The sequence below is a fragment of the Onychostoma macrolepis genome, chromosome 21, assembly GCF_012432095.1.
Source record: "Onychostoma macrolepis isolate SWU-2019 chromosome 21, ASM1243209v1, whole genome shotgun sequence".
In the NCBI taxonomy this organism is placed as follows: Eukaryota; Metazoa; Chordata; class Actinopteri; order Cypriniformes; family Cyprinidae; genus Onychostoma; species Onychostoma macrolepis.
Window position 1 is genome coordinate 22,403,379 of NC_081175.1, and position 18,759 is coordinate 22,422,137.

Genomic DNA, 18,759 nt, shown 5'->3' on the forward strand with positions numbered 1-18,759 from the left:
TGTTTCAAAAAAATTGCTTTTTTTTTTGGACACGGTAACAGGAATAAAGAGTAGCAGCCATTTTCCTTAGATATTTCTTTGATTTTTAGTGGTTTCTAGTGTCATGTTCTATTCCTTCTTCAGCGACCCTGGCCTTCATCAGCAATACCAATGAGTTATCATTTCCGCTAATGGAACAAACCCAGCCATCATCTCTGCCTGACCAATTCATCTCCTCAAGTGTCTGGAGTGTGTAAAGTAGGCAATTGAATGGAGTTAGAACGGAAGGCGGGTTTGTAACTCTGGGTCTTGCTTGCCCTTCTGTGGTGTTTTATCTTTTAACCTCAATTAGAGAATGGTGGGACGTTTAAGGAAATAATCGTAATTACAAGCGGGAATGAGTACCGCCGTATTAAGTATTATCTGAGAGCTTCAGTTTGAGTTGAGTCTCAAGGGTAAGGATTTTTTTGTGTTATTGAATTATGTGAGGAAGAGGTTTATAATTCAGTTATAATTCATTACAAGGGTCAAAAGAGTGTGTGTGTGTTTGAATGCATGCAAAAGGAAAATGTGCATTTGCAATTCTTTCTTGTCAGATGCTTTCTTTCCAAAATGACCTGCAAGAAAGGATATGAATTATTGGTTTAAACCAATAATTGCTTACTTTTTGGAAAGCTTAGGTCAATCCCACTGTGATTTCTGTTTAAACACATACAGTATATGTGGGAAACTTCTTTGATGAGAGAGTCCAGAGTTTGGTGCTTGGGCTCTGAACTATAATGGTCGTTTCATTGAGCGATTGGAGTTGAAAGCTAGTGCTGTTCTTTCTTGGACAGTTTATTTTATAAAGGTGTGTTGTGGTTCTGGCGGTGTGATTAGGGTGAGGATGGATACTGAACATTGTGGACCTGGATGAGGGAGTGTCCAGTGAGAGAAGAGCTTCATGTGCAACTGGTCACTGATTTCCCTTAATGTCCTGGAATGTCCTTTTCTGAAAATTTCAAGATGATGTGAGATTCTCAAGGCGTTTAGTGTAAAAACTGACTTTTATGATCTAGGCAAACCAGAGGACCTGGCTGGAACTGTTTGGTTTAGTTTCAGGTCTTATTGTGAACAATTCATCAGTGCATGTTATTCTAAAGGTACAAGTATTCTGAAATGCTTTCCCATACATTGTGCACTACTCTTACCAAGACTGCATTTATCAAGAATACATTAATAATATTTCAGAATATTACGATTTATAGAGTTTAAATAACTTTCCTATGTGAATAGACTATATAATTTAAAATTGGATTACGTTTTCCTGTGATACAAAGCTGAATTTTCAACATCATTACTCCAGTCTTCTATCAAATATAAATAAATAAATAAATAAATAAATATATATAAATAAATAAAATTTATTTATTTTAGGATTCTTTGATGGATGGTGACAGCAGTTATTTGAAATGGATATCCTTTGTAACATTATAAATGTCTTAAGTGGCACAATCAATTTAATGCATCTTTGCTGAATAAAAGTATTAATTTCTTAAAAAAAACTTACTGAACTCAAATTGTTGAACAGTAGTGCATATAGTATTATTTTTAAAATTAATTATTTTATTTTTTTAATTTTTGCCATGAATCGTTTTAGGCTGAAATGGCTTTTAAAAAATGAAATAACATGAGCCAAAGAACAGCTGTTATTTAAAACGATATCATTTGCAACATTATAAATGTCTTTAATGTCGCTTTTGATCAATTTAATGCATTTTTGCTGAATAAAAGTATTAATTTAAAAAAAAAAAAAAAGAAAATAGTTTTTAATTTTTATTTTAGTAATTTAATTTTTTATTTGCCATGAATCTTCTGATACTGAAATGGCTTTTAAAAAAATAAAGTAAGATGAGCTTTATCATACTTCTCAAAACAAAAACTTCAGAAAAGTTTAAATTGTTAAATTTAATTTTCTTCATACCAAATAGCTTTCTGCAGAGACGTCTAGCCTCTGTTTGCATTTTATATGAAAAGCACAGATCTGTCAGTCTGAGCCACCCGGTGGGATGACAGTAACACCCAAGTACCTGTCAGAATATAACAGCTTCTCCCATCTCATCCAAATTGTATTCGTTCTGTAATAATTAGGTCATATACGGCAGGCACAATAAATACAAACCGTCACACTGGTTGTTGTTGTTTCCCTCAGCTGCACGAATGATGCATGTCTTGTGGTAATGCAGACTGTCAGACATAAATAGAAGGGGAATTTCAGTGAGCAGAAGTGAGTAAATCAGGAGAAGAGGGCCTTTCTTACCCTCTACAGTGTGTCATTTCTGGACTAGTGAGCTTCAAAAGCCGAGAGGGCGAATAAGATGCTCATTGTGTGATGGTGAGCGGGATGAATAGCTATTGAAAGCAGGCCGAGGTGATGTTGGGGGTGGGATGCACTTGTGCAGAGTGGGAGTCGTGAAATGGTGGTTGTATCTATTGCTGGAGAGCTTTTGAAGGCCAATATGAGAACTTTAGACCACCTTATTCAGCCATAAGACAATAAACTGTGCAAAATAGTGGTATTCTAGATCTAAAGGCCTTTGTTTATAGCTCCCAAAGGGATTTGTTTCTCACTGATCCTATACCATTAAAACAGTTCCGTCTTAGTCCATCAGTAAACACAAAAGCTTTCTTGGCTGCCGCTTCCTTCTAATTTCTTTAAGATGCTGCTTTTTCATCCTCTCCTGGAGGTGAAATTAGGACGCACTCACAACTTGGACTCAGCTTAAATTTAGGCTATGGGGCAGTTTTTTTTTTTTCTGTCTTCCAGACTCTTACGAGGTATTGATTTATTCATGATGGTCTTTTCTGTGTGTGTCATGTTTTGCAGAATGAATCTCGTGTTCTTCGTGTCAAGGTCATTGCTGGCATTGATCTGGCGAAGAAGGACATCATTGGTGCCAGGTAAGGAAGAACTAAAGGATGCGTCCGGAGAGGCGGTGAACTATCGCACCTGTTCAGTCTGTTCGCTCATTCAGTAGCAAATGCAAATATGTGAGCCTGCTTGGATGTGTGTGTGTGTATGCGCATGAATGTGTTTGTGTATTTCCTCCTTTAGTTATGTGCCTGAATAACTGTGCTGCACTCTGTGAGTCTTTCTCTCAATTTAGACAATAGACTTATCCAAACAAATGATCTGTCTGCCAGGAAAGGAGCACAAAGGGAAAATGCTTGGCTGATCTCATTTGTGCAATGTTGAAAGTTCTATTTATTTAACTTTGAAGTTCTCAGGTTCTAAAGTCAGAGGTCAGAGAGAGCATAAATTACTCCGTGTCATTTCTGGTCATGCCAATTAACTGTGTGTAAGTTTGATGTCAGATGGGCGTTAGAATAGATTGCATAAAGCTGACGTAATTTTATAGGCCATTCACAGCATTTAATGCTAATTTTGCACTAGGGTTTAACCCTTTATTGAAATTATAGCAGTCAGCATTAATTGCAACCAATGAAATTTCTTGGATATTGAATTTTGATATCATAAACAACGAAACGAATCAATTTATCGCTAGTTGATTTAAAATTATTTAAAATGTGTACTTAATATTAACTTGTAAAACAGATTACAAAAATATTAAAATTTAAAATTATTTAAATTAAATTACAAAAAGAACAAAAACCCCCATATATATATAGATATATAGATATATAGATATAGATAGATATATATATAGATATATAGATATAGATATATAGATAGATAGATAGATAGATATAGATAGATATATAGATAGATATAGATAGAGATATAGAGATATAGATATATAGATAGATAGATAGATATAGATATAGATATAGATATATAGATATAGATATAGATATAGAGATAGATATAGAGATAGATAGATAGATATTATTATTATTATTATTATTATTTATTAATTTTTTTCTGAAACAACTTTCACTGAGAAATTGCTAGTAAAGAAACTGCAAGTAACACTTTGAATTTGAATTAGAAATACTATTCCAGTCTTGTAAGACTTCAAAAAACACCATACTTCAGGTATCTAAAAGCAGATTGGCAGAATATGAATAAAGAATGTTTTGTACTATAAAACGCACAAAAAAACGGTGAACTACAACAAAAGGACTTTCATACGCATGTATTAAGCAATCATCAGCTAAAACAGTTTACAGTTATGGCCCTGGAAATGCCATAACTGCCTGGTAATGTAATTTGACCATGACTGTCATTTATCAAACACCATTAGTTAGCTGATAAATAACATGAGTTAAGGTAGAAAACGATAACCACTTACGTTTACAGCTGTCCAAAATGCAGCGTCATTTTACTACGGCTATTAATTATTATTTTTTTTTTTATGGGAATTTTGACATCCCTACTTTGGACGTTTGCAAGTTATGTTTATACCATACAATTGTAATACATTTGCAGAACCTAATAAAAATTTAGCATTAAATGCTGCTAAGATGTCTTAATAAATTGGGTTTTGTTTTGTTTTTATTTTAGCTTCAGACTTTTCTTGTAGGAGACTCAAGGCAGGGTTGGTATCAAATTAACCTTTGATACCAAACCATTTAAATTCTCAGAAGGTTTAACAATTGACACCTTGTCACAAATCTCTAAGAGTTGAACTTCAACTTCAAAGTGGAGGTGTCTTGGCCCTCTGTAACGTGTAATGAATATAACACTCAGATAAATACAGCCTTATCTGCTACTCCCCACTCTTGTATAATGGCTTTACTTTTGTTTTTGCTGCTTAACTGAACGGAGTATTTCCTTCCTTTTTTCTCTCACAGCTAGTCACCTCATTCAGTCCAAGACACACAAAATGCCACAGTCAATTATTAGCTTTTTATTTGCAAGGAGTTGTGTGGTGTATTTGGGAATGATTTATGTATGTAGCTGAAACTTAAAGCGAAAATGGCAGCCTTGTGGTTAGTGCATTGACACATGTGACCCAGGACCACAAAACCAGTCTTAAGTGTCAATTTTTTCGAAAAATTGTCAATTTGGTTAGGATAGGACAATATTTGGCCGAGATACAACTATTTGAAAATCTGTAATCCGAGGGTGCAAGAAAATCTAAATACTGAGAAAATCGCCTTTAAAGTTGTCCAAATGAATTCTTAGCAATGCATATTACTAACCAAAAATGATGTTTTGATTAAATTTACAGTAGTAAATTTACAAAATATCTTCATGGAATATGATCTTTACTTAATATACTAACGATTTTTGGCATAAAAGAAAAATCTATAATTTTGACCCATACAATGTATTTTTGGCTATTGCTACAAATATACCCCAACGACTTAAGACTGGTTTTGTGGTCCAGGGTCACATATAGTGTAACAGCGCTCACTTAGCAATATTATTTGTAGTTTACTGTTCAAAAGTTTGGAGCCAGTAATTTTTTTCCGTTATATAGATATATAAAGATATAGATATATAGATAGAGATAGATATATAGATAGAGATAGATATATAGATAGAGATATATATATAGATAGATATATAGAGATAGATATATAGAGATATATATATATATAATATTTTTTATAAAGTCTCTTATGCTCACCAAGGCTGCATTTATTTGATTTAAAAACACAGCAAAAATGTTATATTGTGAAATATTGCACTTTAATTAACCGTTTTAGTTTAAAAGATTTTATAGCAATATAATTTAGTAGTGCTGTGTAATTTTTGCATTTCTAATTATTTTCTTGATTCTTTGATGAATAGAATGTTAAAATGAACAGCACTTATTTAAAGTAGAAATATTTTATGTCTTAAGTGTCACTTTTGATCCTTCCTTCTAAAAAAAATCTTTACTAAACCCCACTCTTATGTCAAAACAATTATTTTATTTTAAAGTAGTGATGGATGTTTACTGTCCCAGAGGATGCAGAAACATAAACTCCTACAAATGTTGATCTTGGCTAGTTGTCAAAATTGGTACTACAACAAATTGGTGGTAACTTGATATTAGAATAATCTCTTTTAAAATGAGTCAGTTAATGCAACGGCCATCTTGGCAACACCACCGGATAGCTATTTTCTTATAATGTGTGTATAGTAACCGTTGTGCTGTGGAAACTCTTGGTAGTGCACATTTGCTGCTGCTATATGGTTACGATAGTTTTGTAACACATCTAGATTAAATAAAACAGGCCATGCCTCTATCAAAAAGGCGACTGGTTCTTGTTACTGAAAGGAGAAACTTCCTTTCTGTCATTTAGAGGATTGACTTCTCTGGTTCATTTTCTATGAGTGGTCTGTCTCTTCATATTAACCCACGCTGTCATCAAAAAAGCATTGAAAATAAACGTTAAACAGCACATTTGCTGCAAAAGCCAGTTTTTTTTTTTATTCAAACGGGAAGAAATTGATTTGTAGAATGGCTTGTATATGTCTTACTCATTTCGCTTTCTCCGTTTTCTCTTTCTTTCTGTCTCTCGTGCTCCTGCGGTGTAGACGTCACAGCTCCTTCTGTTCTAACTGTGCTGATCTACTGTAGGCTCCATCAGGCCTGTCTGCTCCAATCACAGAGTCCTGGAGTGTGTGTGTGTGTGAGAGAGAGAGAGAGAGAGTGCACCTGTCAGCATGTGTGTTTGTGTATCCCAATAACCTATTGGCCACATTCTAATGCCATGGGTATCTCCTCTATGGGCAGATTGCTTGATGGCACGAGTCTGTATCTGAGTCTGGCGTGTTTGGTTCACGAGTACCATGCTACATCTGTGCTAATTAAAGCAAAAGACATGCAGCTGAGCAAATGGATGCCACAAGGCACCATCACAGATGTCTGAACGGAGAAAGTGAGGAGGATTTGATAGGACAAAATCTGTAGACTCCACACAGAACGTCTCCCTCATTTTCTACCTCCTTTGACCTAGTTGACCCACTCATTTAATGAAGAGCAAAATATACCTTATAAAACCATTTTTTAAAATTATCTTTTATTTGTATTTAAATTTATTTCTATATTTTATTTCAAATGTTTTTAATTAATGCCCATAGCATAGCATCACTGTAATTTAGAGGAATATATTTATTCCCCTTGTTTAAAACATTTATTAACATCCGCAAGTAATTTCTGAATGTTTTTGGCTATGCTGAAATCAGTTTCTCAGAGAGCCTTTCCTCTGTAAATGAAAGCAAAAGCTGACCTCTTATTAAAGAAAACAATAATAGAAAGGAAAGGAGCATGATATCCGGTCTATTTCAGATTTAAACATGATATGAAGCATACTGCTTTAATTTAGTCTTGGCAGAAGGTTCTACAGAAAAGTGAGTCCTGTTCCTGTTTTTTTTTTTTTTTTTGGTAGTAAAGAGCTTTTACTTAAAGGTCCCATGACATACTGCTTTTTGGATGCTTTTATATAGGCCTAAGTGGTCCCTAGTGCTGTATCTGAAGTCTCTTTCCCGAAATTCAGCCTTGGTGCAGAATTTCAGCCACTATGAGCCAGTCCCACAATGAGCTTTCCTTAGGACGTGCCATTTCTGTGTCTGAAGCTTTAAATGCTAATGAGGACGAGAGAGGCGGGGCAAGGTGGAGGGTGGGTGTGTGGCCTTAACCAGCTTGCGCTACCATGCGCTACCGTGCGCTAATGTTGACAGTGGATGTATCGCAATGGCTCGTAGACACAGTCGTTCAAGCTTTTCAGTTTGACCCAGAATCCAGAATCCGGATGGAGAAACACCGGATGAAGAAGTTGCAGCTCAGAGGCTACACCAGGACGTCTCCGAATGGTTAGTTTAAAATATTGTGTCTGGATACGGTACTTTAGTTTGTTTATGTATGCTGTTACAGTTATTATCATGTAGCTAATGCTAGCCATAGGCTCGGATGAAGGAACTAAAAAAATACTTCGGTGTTCATTTGTACATCCAAACACTGAGCAACTGTCATGCTTCACTCATTTGCAAGCCATGATGTCTCTCGAGGGGAAAAAAAATATTGCGCTCGCCTCGCACGGTAGTAGGTCATTTTTTCATGGGCGGGCAAAGCAGAGAAAGGTAACCTTTCCCCATATGATAACATAAAGGGAAGATACCAGATTGGGCCATCTGAGCTTTCATTTTCTCAAAGGCGAAGCAGGATACCCAGGGCTCGGTTTACACCTATCACCATTTCTAGCCACTGGGGGACCATAGGCAGGCTACGGGAACTCATATTAATGTTAAAAAACCTCATAAAGTGAAATTTTCATGCCATGGGACCTTTTAATTGGTGTTTTGTTTTGTTTATAGCAAAAAAACATAGTCTGTTTCTGGCTTGGGATTCTTTTATCCATATTTGTTTCAGTAATATTTTAGTTTTTGTTCATCGTTCTTGTTATCCAAGTGTTCTTAAACCTTGCATTGTCATTTGACAGCAGATTGCCATCAGCCTTAAAAGTCCTTGAAAAATTTCAATGAAGCTGCAGTTTTTGCACATGCAGGCGATAATCCTGTTTACCTTTAGTTTACTTGAATCAGCTGAGATCAGTGAGTTCTCAGAGTCCTCCTTTTGATTTGTATTTTCCTCTGTTCCCCTCTAATTTCAGCCTTTTGCACACAATCAAGTACCAAACCAAGTCCCCTGTGACAAAGTGGCCCATCTCTATGGTAACGGTGCGCACAGTTAGTGTCCCTATGACACCTGAGCGCCTCCGTGGCCTTTAACACGAGAAAATGGGACAGTGATTTGGGCGTCTGGGGTTTCTCTAGTGCTGGCCAAGAGAATCAAAGATCCAAGAAATTCCAAAGCAGACAGATTTTTCCGACTCTTGCCTCTGTCTTCAGGCTATTCTCAGAATGATTTAGCCATTTTTGTCAGTTGTTTTATACATTTTTATATTCATACACTTTACTTTTACACACACATGTGTCACTCGTCACCTTTTTTGATCTTCTCCTGGAAATGACATTTCCATTTATAGCTGGAGAATATCCATCTGTTTAAAATGCGTAATATGTTTACAAAGGCGAGAGTGTCCAGTCTCAAAAGTGGTATTGTTTTATCCTAATCAAGAAAGCCGAATCCTTGTATAAACATTCAATTAGAGGCGACGGGAAATCCAGACACTGCAATTAAAAACCAGAGAAGGCCGTTTTCAGCTGCACAACAGACTTAAAAAAAAAAAAAAAAAAAAAAAAGGGAAAGGAAGCAAAACAACTGTTCCAGAAGCCAGTGAATAAAAAATGCTGAGCTTGACTTTCAGACTAGAACTTCATTTGCATATTTCCACAAATTAAAAAAAGGTGCATACTGCTGGTGATGCTAAATTACATGGTTTTAAGAAGTAAATCAGCTAAAGTGTCAATATTGGGTTGCTATGATATCATGATTGTTTCCAAACTACATAATTTAATTGGTAAGGACCGTTTGAGTCTGAAAATTGGGATTTGACCATACTTTCATGTGTTTTCCCCTAACATGTACAAAAACATGTAGATCTTGTTATCTGTATATGTGAGACCATGCTGTAGTCGATGTAGGGGAAAGGTGTGGGTTAGTATTATAAACCAGCATAAAAACACCCACTAGACCCTTACGGAGAGTAAACCACCTGGGATTCAGTCAAATCAGCAGTTCCTAGTAACACGGCCTGCTGTTTTTTCTTTTCCATTTTAAGTTTTCTGTTTTCTGTAAATTCAGTAAAATTCCGTTGAGTTCTTAAAAAAAAAAACGGCCATAACATTTTCCTTGAACTTTGTGTTTGTTGTTGTGAAAATCTTTACATCTCCTTGTCAATGTAATCTCTCTAAGGTTTCAGGTGTAAAATTCCATGTGGAAACATAGGGTGCGTCTCAATCAGCTCACTTTTTCAGCAGTCAGGGCACTGATCGGGGAATCTGCCATTTTTAAGGGCTGTTTCAAGTGCAAAATACTTCCAGTGCACTGGAACGTTTGCTCCCTGAAAAATCCCACAAACCATTGCAAATTCTGGGAGCTGTGCTCTAGGCTTGCTGCGATAGGCGGTGTTTTCGGTGGTACTGGTGTTAAGCCACAACACCGGTTACTGTCCTCCACCGTCGTTTAGATTTTTTTTATATTAATAATCATCATTTAGTTGAGTTAGAGAACAGACACTACTATTAAAAACTGAACGTTTTGATTATCCATGTTATGCATGTTAGAGAGAGGAGAAAATAAATAGAAACATTTAAACTCCAATATGGAGAAGTCTAATGTAACTCATAAGGTTTAATACTGTCCAGTAAGACTGAAGAGGAAAAAGAACTAGAAACATTTAAACTACTGAAAGAACAAAACGGATCACTGTTTATCCACGGGCGATGCAGATAATCCGTGGGTCAGATAATAAAAAATGCATTCTGATTATTTGCGGGTGGATAAAATAAATCATAAATGACACAAATACTAACTAATTTTTTTAAATACATTTTTCATCAGGCAGACGATTTAATTTGTGTGTTTTCGCCTGATCGGGAAGTTGTAGTGACAGAAACGGTGACATTCCAGATAAAGTTTGAAAGGAGTAAAGCCTGTGTTAATGCTATTGAATGGACTATTATGGCAAAAGAAGATATTTTTGTTTTATAAATAAATGTTCATTTAAAAGCAGCGCACGATCAATGTATTATGTTACTGTTACCGTTACCCCTTACGCCTCGGACGAGGTTTTGTTCTGTCCTCCACGATGTGACAACTCACAAAAGACTATTTTTGGCCAAGCAGCGCGGTGAGCCGTGGCTGGTATAAACACAAGCACTGACTGAGCGGCTGCGATCAGTTCCGGTTTCCGTGAAACACGTGCAGTGATGCGCAAATCAGCTCTAATGTCACTGAATCTGCTGTTAAAAACTGAAATATCCATTCAATCATCATGCAAAACAAATAATGTTTCGCAAAACATTTTCACACCGGCAATGTCATGTACGTGCTCACGCATTGACGTCATCAAATTGCGATCGGAACGTGAGATCGGCCAAATGTATGAGTACCGATCGAGTCATAAAATGTGATTATCAGCCGGTGCTGATCGATCAGTGCATCCGTAGTTATTTGTTATTTTATATTAGGCATAGCCTAGGCTAGCCTATAGCATGGTGTATTTTTATTAGTTTTGGTAATAAGAGTTCTATGATTTATATACAGTATTGTTCAAAATAATAGCAGTACAATGTGACTAACCTTGGTGTAATCTTTGATGATCAGCTGACCTTCAAAGACCACATTACAAAAACTGCTCGATCTTGCAGGTTTGCACTATATAACATCAGAAAGATCAGGCCCTTTCTGACAGAGCATGCTGCACAACTTCTTGTCCAGGCCCTTGTCATTTCTAGGCTGGACTATTGCAATGCTCTTCTGGCTGGACTTCCGTCTAATACAGTCAAACCTCTACAAATGATTCAGAATGCAGCGGCACGACTGGTCTTCAACGAGCCCAAAAGAGCCCATGTTACACCTCTCTTTATCTCCCTGCACTGGCTACCAATCACGGCTCGCATCAAGTTCAAGACACTGATGCTTGCATATAGAACAACCACTGGCTCAGCACCCGTTTACTTGCACTCTCTATTAACAAACTACATCCCCTCCAGAAATCTGAGATCTGCTAGTGAGCGACGCCTCGTGATACCATCACAGAGAGGCGCAAAATCACTCTCTAGATCATTCTCATTCACCATTCCTGGCTGGTGGAACGATCTTCCCACCTCTATCCGGAATGCTGGATCCCTGTCAATCTTCAAGCAACAACTGAAAACTCATCTCTTACGACAGCACTTGACTTCATCCTAAACTTAAAAAAAAAAAAAAAAAAAAAAAAAATTAATCTTTACTTATTCCTTCCTTTGGTAGTTTGTATTTATTTGAACAATGCCTGAGACTTGGTGTTGCAAGCACTTCGTATGTCTGATTGCCTCTTCAAGATTAATCGCTCTATGTATTCCCCAATTGTAAGTCACTTTGGATAAAAGCGTCTGCTAAATGACTAAATGTAAATGTAACCAGAATAATCAAGGTTTTTAGTATATTTTTTTATTGCTACGTGGCAAACAAGTTACCAGTAGGTGCAGTAGATTCTCAGAAAACAAACAAGACCCAGCATTCATGATATGGACCCTCTTAAGGCTGTGCAATTGGGCAATTAGTTGAATTAGTTGAAAGGGGTGTGTTCAAAAAAATAGCAGTGTGGCATTCAATCACTGAGGTCATCAATTTTGTGAATAAACAGGTGTGAATCAGGTGGCCCCTATTTAAGGATGAAGCCAGCACTTGCTAAACATGCATTTGAAAGCCTGAGGAAAATGGGTCGTTCAAGACATTGTTCAGAAGAACAGCGTACTTTGATTAAAAAGTTGATTGGAGAGGGGAAAACCTATAAAGAGGTGCAAAAACTTATAGGCTGTTCAGCTAAAATGATCTCCAATGCCTTAAAATGGAGAGCAAAACCAGAGAAACGTGGGAGAAAACGGAAGACAACCATCAAAATGGATCGAAGAATAACCAGAATGGCAAAGGCTCAGCCAATGATCACCTCCAGGATGATCAAAGACAGTCTGGAGTTACCTGTAAGTAGCTTCACACAGACGTCTTCTAACTGTCACAGTAATCTATTTTCAAGAATCCCCCGCAAAGTCCCTCTGTTAAAAAAAAGGCATGTGCAGAAGAGCTTACAATTTGCCAAAGAACACATCAACTGGCCTAAAGAGAAATGGAGGAACATTTTGTGGACTGATGAGAGTAAAATTGTTCTTTTTGGGTCCAAGGGCCACAGGCAGTTTGTGAGACGACCCCCAAACTCTGAATTCAAGCCACTGTACACAGTGAAGACAGTGAAGCATGGTGGTGCAAGCATCATGATATGGGCATGTTTCTCCTACTATGGTGTTGGGCCTATTTATCGCATACCAGGGATCATGGATCAGTTTGCATATGTTAAAATACTTGAAGAGGTCATGTTGCCCTATGCTGAAGAGGACATGCCCTTGAAATGGTTGTTTCAACAAGACAATGACCCCAAACACACTAGTAAACGAGCAAAGTCTTGGTTCCAAACCAACAAAATTAATGTTATGAAGTGGCCAGCCCAATCTCCGGATCTTAATCCAATCGAGAACTTGTGGGGTGATATCAAAAATGCTGTTTCTGAAGCAAAACCAAGAAATGTGAATGAATTGTGGAATGTTGTTAAAGAATCATGGAGTGGAATAACAGCTGAGAGGTGCCACAAGTTGGTTGACTCCATGCCACACAGATGTGAAGCAGTTTTAAAAAACTGTGGTCATACAACTAAATATTAGTTTAGTGATTCACAGGATTGCTAAATCCTAGAAACAAAAACGTTTGTACAAAATAGTTTTGAGTTTGTACAGTCAAAGGCAGACGCTGCTATTTTTTTTGAACACACCCCTTTCAACTAATTGCCCAATTGCACAGCCTTAAGAGCGTGCATATCATGAATGCTGGGTCTTGTTTGTTTTCTGAGAATCTACTGCACCTACTGGTAACTTGTTTGCCACGTAGCAATAAAAAATATACTAAAAACCTTGATTATTCTGGTTAGTCACATTGCACTGCTATTATTTTGAACAATACTGTATAGGCTAAGTGACTTTGCTGTTGTATTTTGTTGTTACTTGAATTGCATCCGAGCTATTGACGCCGAATTGCTGCTAATTCGTGAAAGTAAAATGCACATGCCACTTTTACAAGCTATTTAAAGCGAAGGAAAGAGGAAACCCCCACCTCACGTTGATTACCGGTGTTGTCGCACATCGACTAACCAGTGGGAAAATTGACCAGAAATAATGTCACATTTCTGATGCGTAAAACATAAACAACACGAGCCAACTCATAAAAATTTTAAAATGACACGATTAGGCATGGGACGATAACTGGTTTCAAGGTATACCGCGGTTTGGAAAATTCACGGTTTCAAAACCACTAAAATTTTCTGTTATACCGTTCCTGCTGTATGCAGTTTTTTTACGTGTCGTCAAAGACGGAAAGTGCAGGACTCTCTCAGAAAGTGCAGGACTCTCACTGACCAGTGAGATTCACCTGTGTGTAGGATGATGGCCGCATGAGGTGAATCCCTGGAACTTTTTCCCCGTCGAAAAAGGCGACGTCTGCCGTATGGGAATTTCTCGGGTAACGTAGACCAATCATATTCCCTACACAATGATGTTCCGTCCAGATTCCGTTTTTGGTGCCGATCGCTAAATAAATGCTTCCGGGTCGTACACAAACGATATATCTGTGTCGTCTTCATTTCTCCCTCTTTCACCCTCAATCAAGACAGAGACCCATTCGCCGGTTGTTTCCGTGTTGAAATAAATACTATTTTGCTTGCTACCGAGGCAGATAACATACCTAATTAACTAGCTAACGTCAACTAGTTTCCTCCCTCATGTTACTTCACAGAGCGGGGAATAGCAGACTAAAGTACTACGTTTCTGAGATTTGGTACAATAAATTTAGCTGGTATCACGTCTATAATTTTAAGCCTCCTGCCATTGTTTACATCTGTTCAAAATCACGTCATTTAAAAAAGAAACAAACTGCTGGCTCTCAGGTGTCTTTGCCACTGTTTGAGTGTTATACGGAGAGAGACCGTGTGTGTGTGTGTGTGAGAGACACAATCGCGCACTCTCCTTATGTGTATGTGCACACATCTTTGTACCTCACCGCTCATAACTTGGACTGAAAAATGAATGTGTAGAAAATGAGCATATCTACAAAAACATTGTTGAGCTGCAGGTTTAATGACTGCATTTTATTTATTTTTTTTTTTTTACAGAAATTGTTTTGATTTATGTTTTTGATTATTGAGCTATAGGTTTAGGTTAAGTGACTGCATTTTCAAATTTGTTTCATTTAGAAGGATTTTTATTTATTTTTTTTGCAGAAAATAATTTATTTATGTTCTGATTATTGTTAAACTGCAGGTTTAGGCTCACTTAAGTGACTGCACGTAATTTAATTAACAAGAATTCAATTATTTATATTAATTATTTAGCCTGACATGTTTACCATTCCAAAATGTTCTATATGTTTCTTAAAAATAAAATGTATTGTGTTCAGTGGAAAAAACGTTGTTGTTTTTTTACCCAGACATTTAAAAATAACACATTTTAGAGCTATAATCGCAATACCGTGATACCGTGATATTTTTTTAATCTAAGGTTATCATACCGTCAGAATCTCATACCGGCCCATGCCTAGACACGATAGAAAATTTGAAAAGACAAACAGTTTTTAGGATATTTCGGCTTAAACGCACATCGCTAGACAGGTAATCTAGTTAACATTAATAATTAATATTCGGCTGAAATGTTGTAAGAACATGTAACAGAACAGACGTGTATAAAATGAAATAAAAAAATATCAAAAAGTGATCGGTCCTGCCTGTTATTTAGTAATTCCAATGGTGACGTTCTACTATGTTGACGTTGTTACGTACGTAATCATGTCGCCGGAAATTGAGTGGTCACTGTCCCAATATGCAGTGAGCCAGGGCACTTACACTCTTAAAAATGGACTGAATGTTTCTTTGTGGAGCCAAAAATGGTTCGTCTATGGCGTTGCTGTGAAGAACCTTTTCAGGCACCTTTATTTTTAAGAGTGTACCAGAGAACGGATGCGTGTACATGATACAAGTATGAACACATTTTTATTTCTCAAGTCATTTATACAGTCCTGTGTTTATCTTAAGTTTCATATACTATGAAATGAAGCACACTTACAGTATAGAACTTTATACAGTTTGAGGTTTATTGCAAAACATGTATTCCTACGACCGTCAATCATATCCTGTAAGATTCATATCTTGTAAGATTCTTACACAACTTTTCCATATGGGACAGGGACTGGACGTGCATCTGACCTAATGTTCGATTTAGTCACTCATTGTGTGTTTAATTGTTCCTGTTTGGTAAACTTATGAGTCCTGCTGTGCTAATCCTTAATTTCTTAATGGCTTCCTTTCTTTGTCTCCCTCCCATTTCCCGACCACTTTTCCAACTTTCCTCACCCAGACCTTTGCTCTTAATGTTAGTCGAGTTGGTTTGGGAAATGCAGATGCTTTAAAGGGATCCCTGGGTATTAAGACTTGTATGGCTTAATATAACGTAAATGATGTCTCTTACTGAAATATGTAGTAGAAAACCCATTAAAGATTTATGTTATTTTAAATCACATCGTTTTATACATATTTTGGGCTATGGGGGACGCCATTATTCTGATGACGTAAAATGGTTGCACTCGGTGAGCTACTAGCGCTACCTGTTGCTATTTTTACCACAACACAACTCGGAAAATAAAATACGGATATGACGACCACAGCTACTGAAAGAGCTTACAGGTGGCGATGGATATAAGTATAGGTTTGTACCATATAGGCTGTACCATCGATGTTTCCCCACAAGGAGTGTAAACGCCCCGGATCTCGAGGGAAATCCGCGCTGAGAAACTCCTCCAGCAGCCATGCATCATGATTAGAATCGGCATGTTTACATCCTAACAGATGGCATCTAGCATTTCTCAGCCGTTTGTAAGCTCTTTCAGTAGCTGTGGTCTACTAAAAGACTCGAAAGCATCAGGGCTAAAGTGGAGGAAAAAAAAAAAGCAGCTCTTTAGGAATTTTTATTCGTCCACCGGCATCTTCCCATTCTTTTCTCCTCTTCTTATCGCTAGAAAAGCAGTGAAGTCTTACATCGCTTCTCTTGTTGCCCTTCGACTGAAAATTACAACCAAAAGCCACACAATGTGGTATCGTATCAGTATTTTATTTTCTGAGTTGTGTTATGGTAAAAAACCAAAGACTATAGAAATAAGCGCCAGTAGTTCAGCAAGTGCAACCATTTGACGTCATCGACGCAGAATGTACTGTGCACATAAAATAATGGCGCCCCCCCCCATAGTCCAAAAACGATGTCGATTTTTTTATTTTATTTTTTATTATTATTTTTTTAAATACATTTTTCATGGGTTTTCTACTACATATTTAAATAAGAGACAACATTTACGTTATATTAAGCTATACATGTATTAATACCCGTGGATCCCTTTAAATCTCCAAAATCAGTGCTTATAATTCATTATACTACGGGGCCGTTGAATGCTTGAATCTGATTGGCTGCCGAACGTTCTAAGGTGTGCAATTATTTTCAGGGAAACGTACGGCGAACGTAGTTCCAGGCATCTCTTGACCGCATTACATGACCATATCACTTCGCCAAATGATTTCTGTTATTTCAAAGGTCTTACAACAGCAAAATAACCAAAACCCACAATGACACTGGCCAAACAAATAAATATAGTAAACAAAAGGATAAAAACGACAGATCATGTCCATGTTTTTGCCACAAAATTACGCTTTATGTACAGAAAGCACATGCTCTATCTCTCCCGCTCTCTCTCCCTCACAGACCGCACATACATAAGTTAGTTGCACACATACTAACATACATTGCGTTAATGTTGTTAGCGCTACTCTGATGATTTTATCAGTAAACAACTTCAAAACGACATGATTTATCACAAGCGAGGTAACAACAACAGCGCTGTTCGTGAACAAAAGGAACTAATTTCACTATAACTAGAGACATTGCTGCCAAATCCGTTGACTTATTAGAAAAGTAATGCACACCCAAGGTGTATAATAATAATCCAACGGCCCGTCGTCAATTATTCCTTACATAAATCAATGGCCCGGAGTCAATTATACCTTGCATTCTTGCATATGTAATCTGATTATCTTCCTATTAATGTTTGTACAAAAATACAATATTTCATATTTATAGCAGCATGTTTTAGGGTACAGAAATGGACAAAATTACATTATTTTATTGAAGTTAAAAAAAACATTATCCCACACAATATGAAATCAGGATTAAAATATACCACCCAAGGTGTTATTAGGTGTGTGTTTGTTTGTGAATCAATGGTTATCATTGTAGCTTATCTCTTATTCAAAATAATTTTTCCATTGCCAAGATTTTATTACTTCACTAGTTAATTGCCTGAGCAGACAAAGGTACATTTTATTGTACAAGATGAGAAATAAGTGATCTATCATGAATATGAATATGAATTCACTGATTAATGAATGCATTTAATCTTTTGTAGTTTTTGATTGTATAGACTTTTAATGTTCATTTTATATCCTTTATTATTTATATTCAATTATTTATTTGTATTCAAAGTACTCTTTGTATTTTGTCTCTTTATTTCCTATTAGTGATCCATACGTCAAACTCTCCCTGTATGTCGCTGATGAAAACCGCGAGCTTGCCTTAGTACAAACGAAAACCATCAAAAAGGTGAGTTTTATTCACACTCAGTGGCTTGTTTGTGACATTGAAGTTTTAGTTTGTTTCTGAGAGATTTTAGGAAAACTGAATGAACTGAAAGCACACAAAGTAATGAAGCGATGAGATCAACAGGTGATTGTTAAAGATGTTAAAGCCACTGCCACTAGGAGGAGTACTTCCATAGACCTGTGGCAGTACTGCATGGACTTTATATCAGGTCTTGAATAATATGACGCAACAGTTAGAATTTCAGGAGCTTTTAAATGTATACAGGCTACTTAAAATGAGAGAACATATTATTTGCAAAACTGTAGTGTGAACTGGGGAAGATAATGTGTTTTATTTGCATGGAAACAATGCCAGTCATTATGGTTTTAAAATAAGCTTTATTTTCTTTTTTTAAAACATAATTATATCATATCTCTCTTTTGATTCTGTAAATTATGACCCAGACATGTTTCATGACATTCACTCTCACAAAGTGCTTGTGGAGGAAATGAGTGTTTGTA

At 36.7% G+C, this 18,759-nt stretch overlaps 1 protein-coding gene across 5 annotated transcripts in view; it reads left to right on the top strand.

The window, feature by feature from the left end:
• The window catches only part of nedd4l (NEDD4 like E3 ubiquitin protein ligase), a 79,833-nt gene that overhangs the window by 7,917 nt on the left and 53,157 nt on the right, over window positions 1–18,759 (top strand). For all 5 annotated transcript variants that reach the window (XM_058757333.1, XM_058757335.1, XM_058757336.1 and 2 more), the window contains exons 2-3: window positions 2,846–2,919; window positions 18,178–18,259. In XM_058757333.1, coding sequence (XP_058613316.1) covers window positions 2,846–2,919; window positions 18,178–18,259 — 156 coding nt within the window. The remainder of the gene's footprint in view (window positions 1–2,845; window positions 2,920–18,177; window positions 18,260–18,759) is intronic.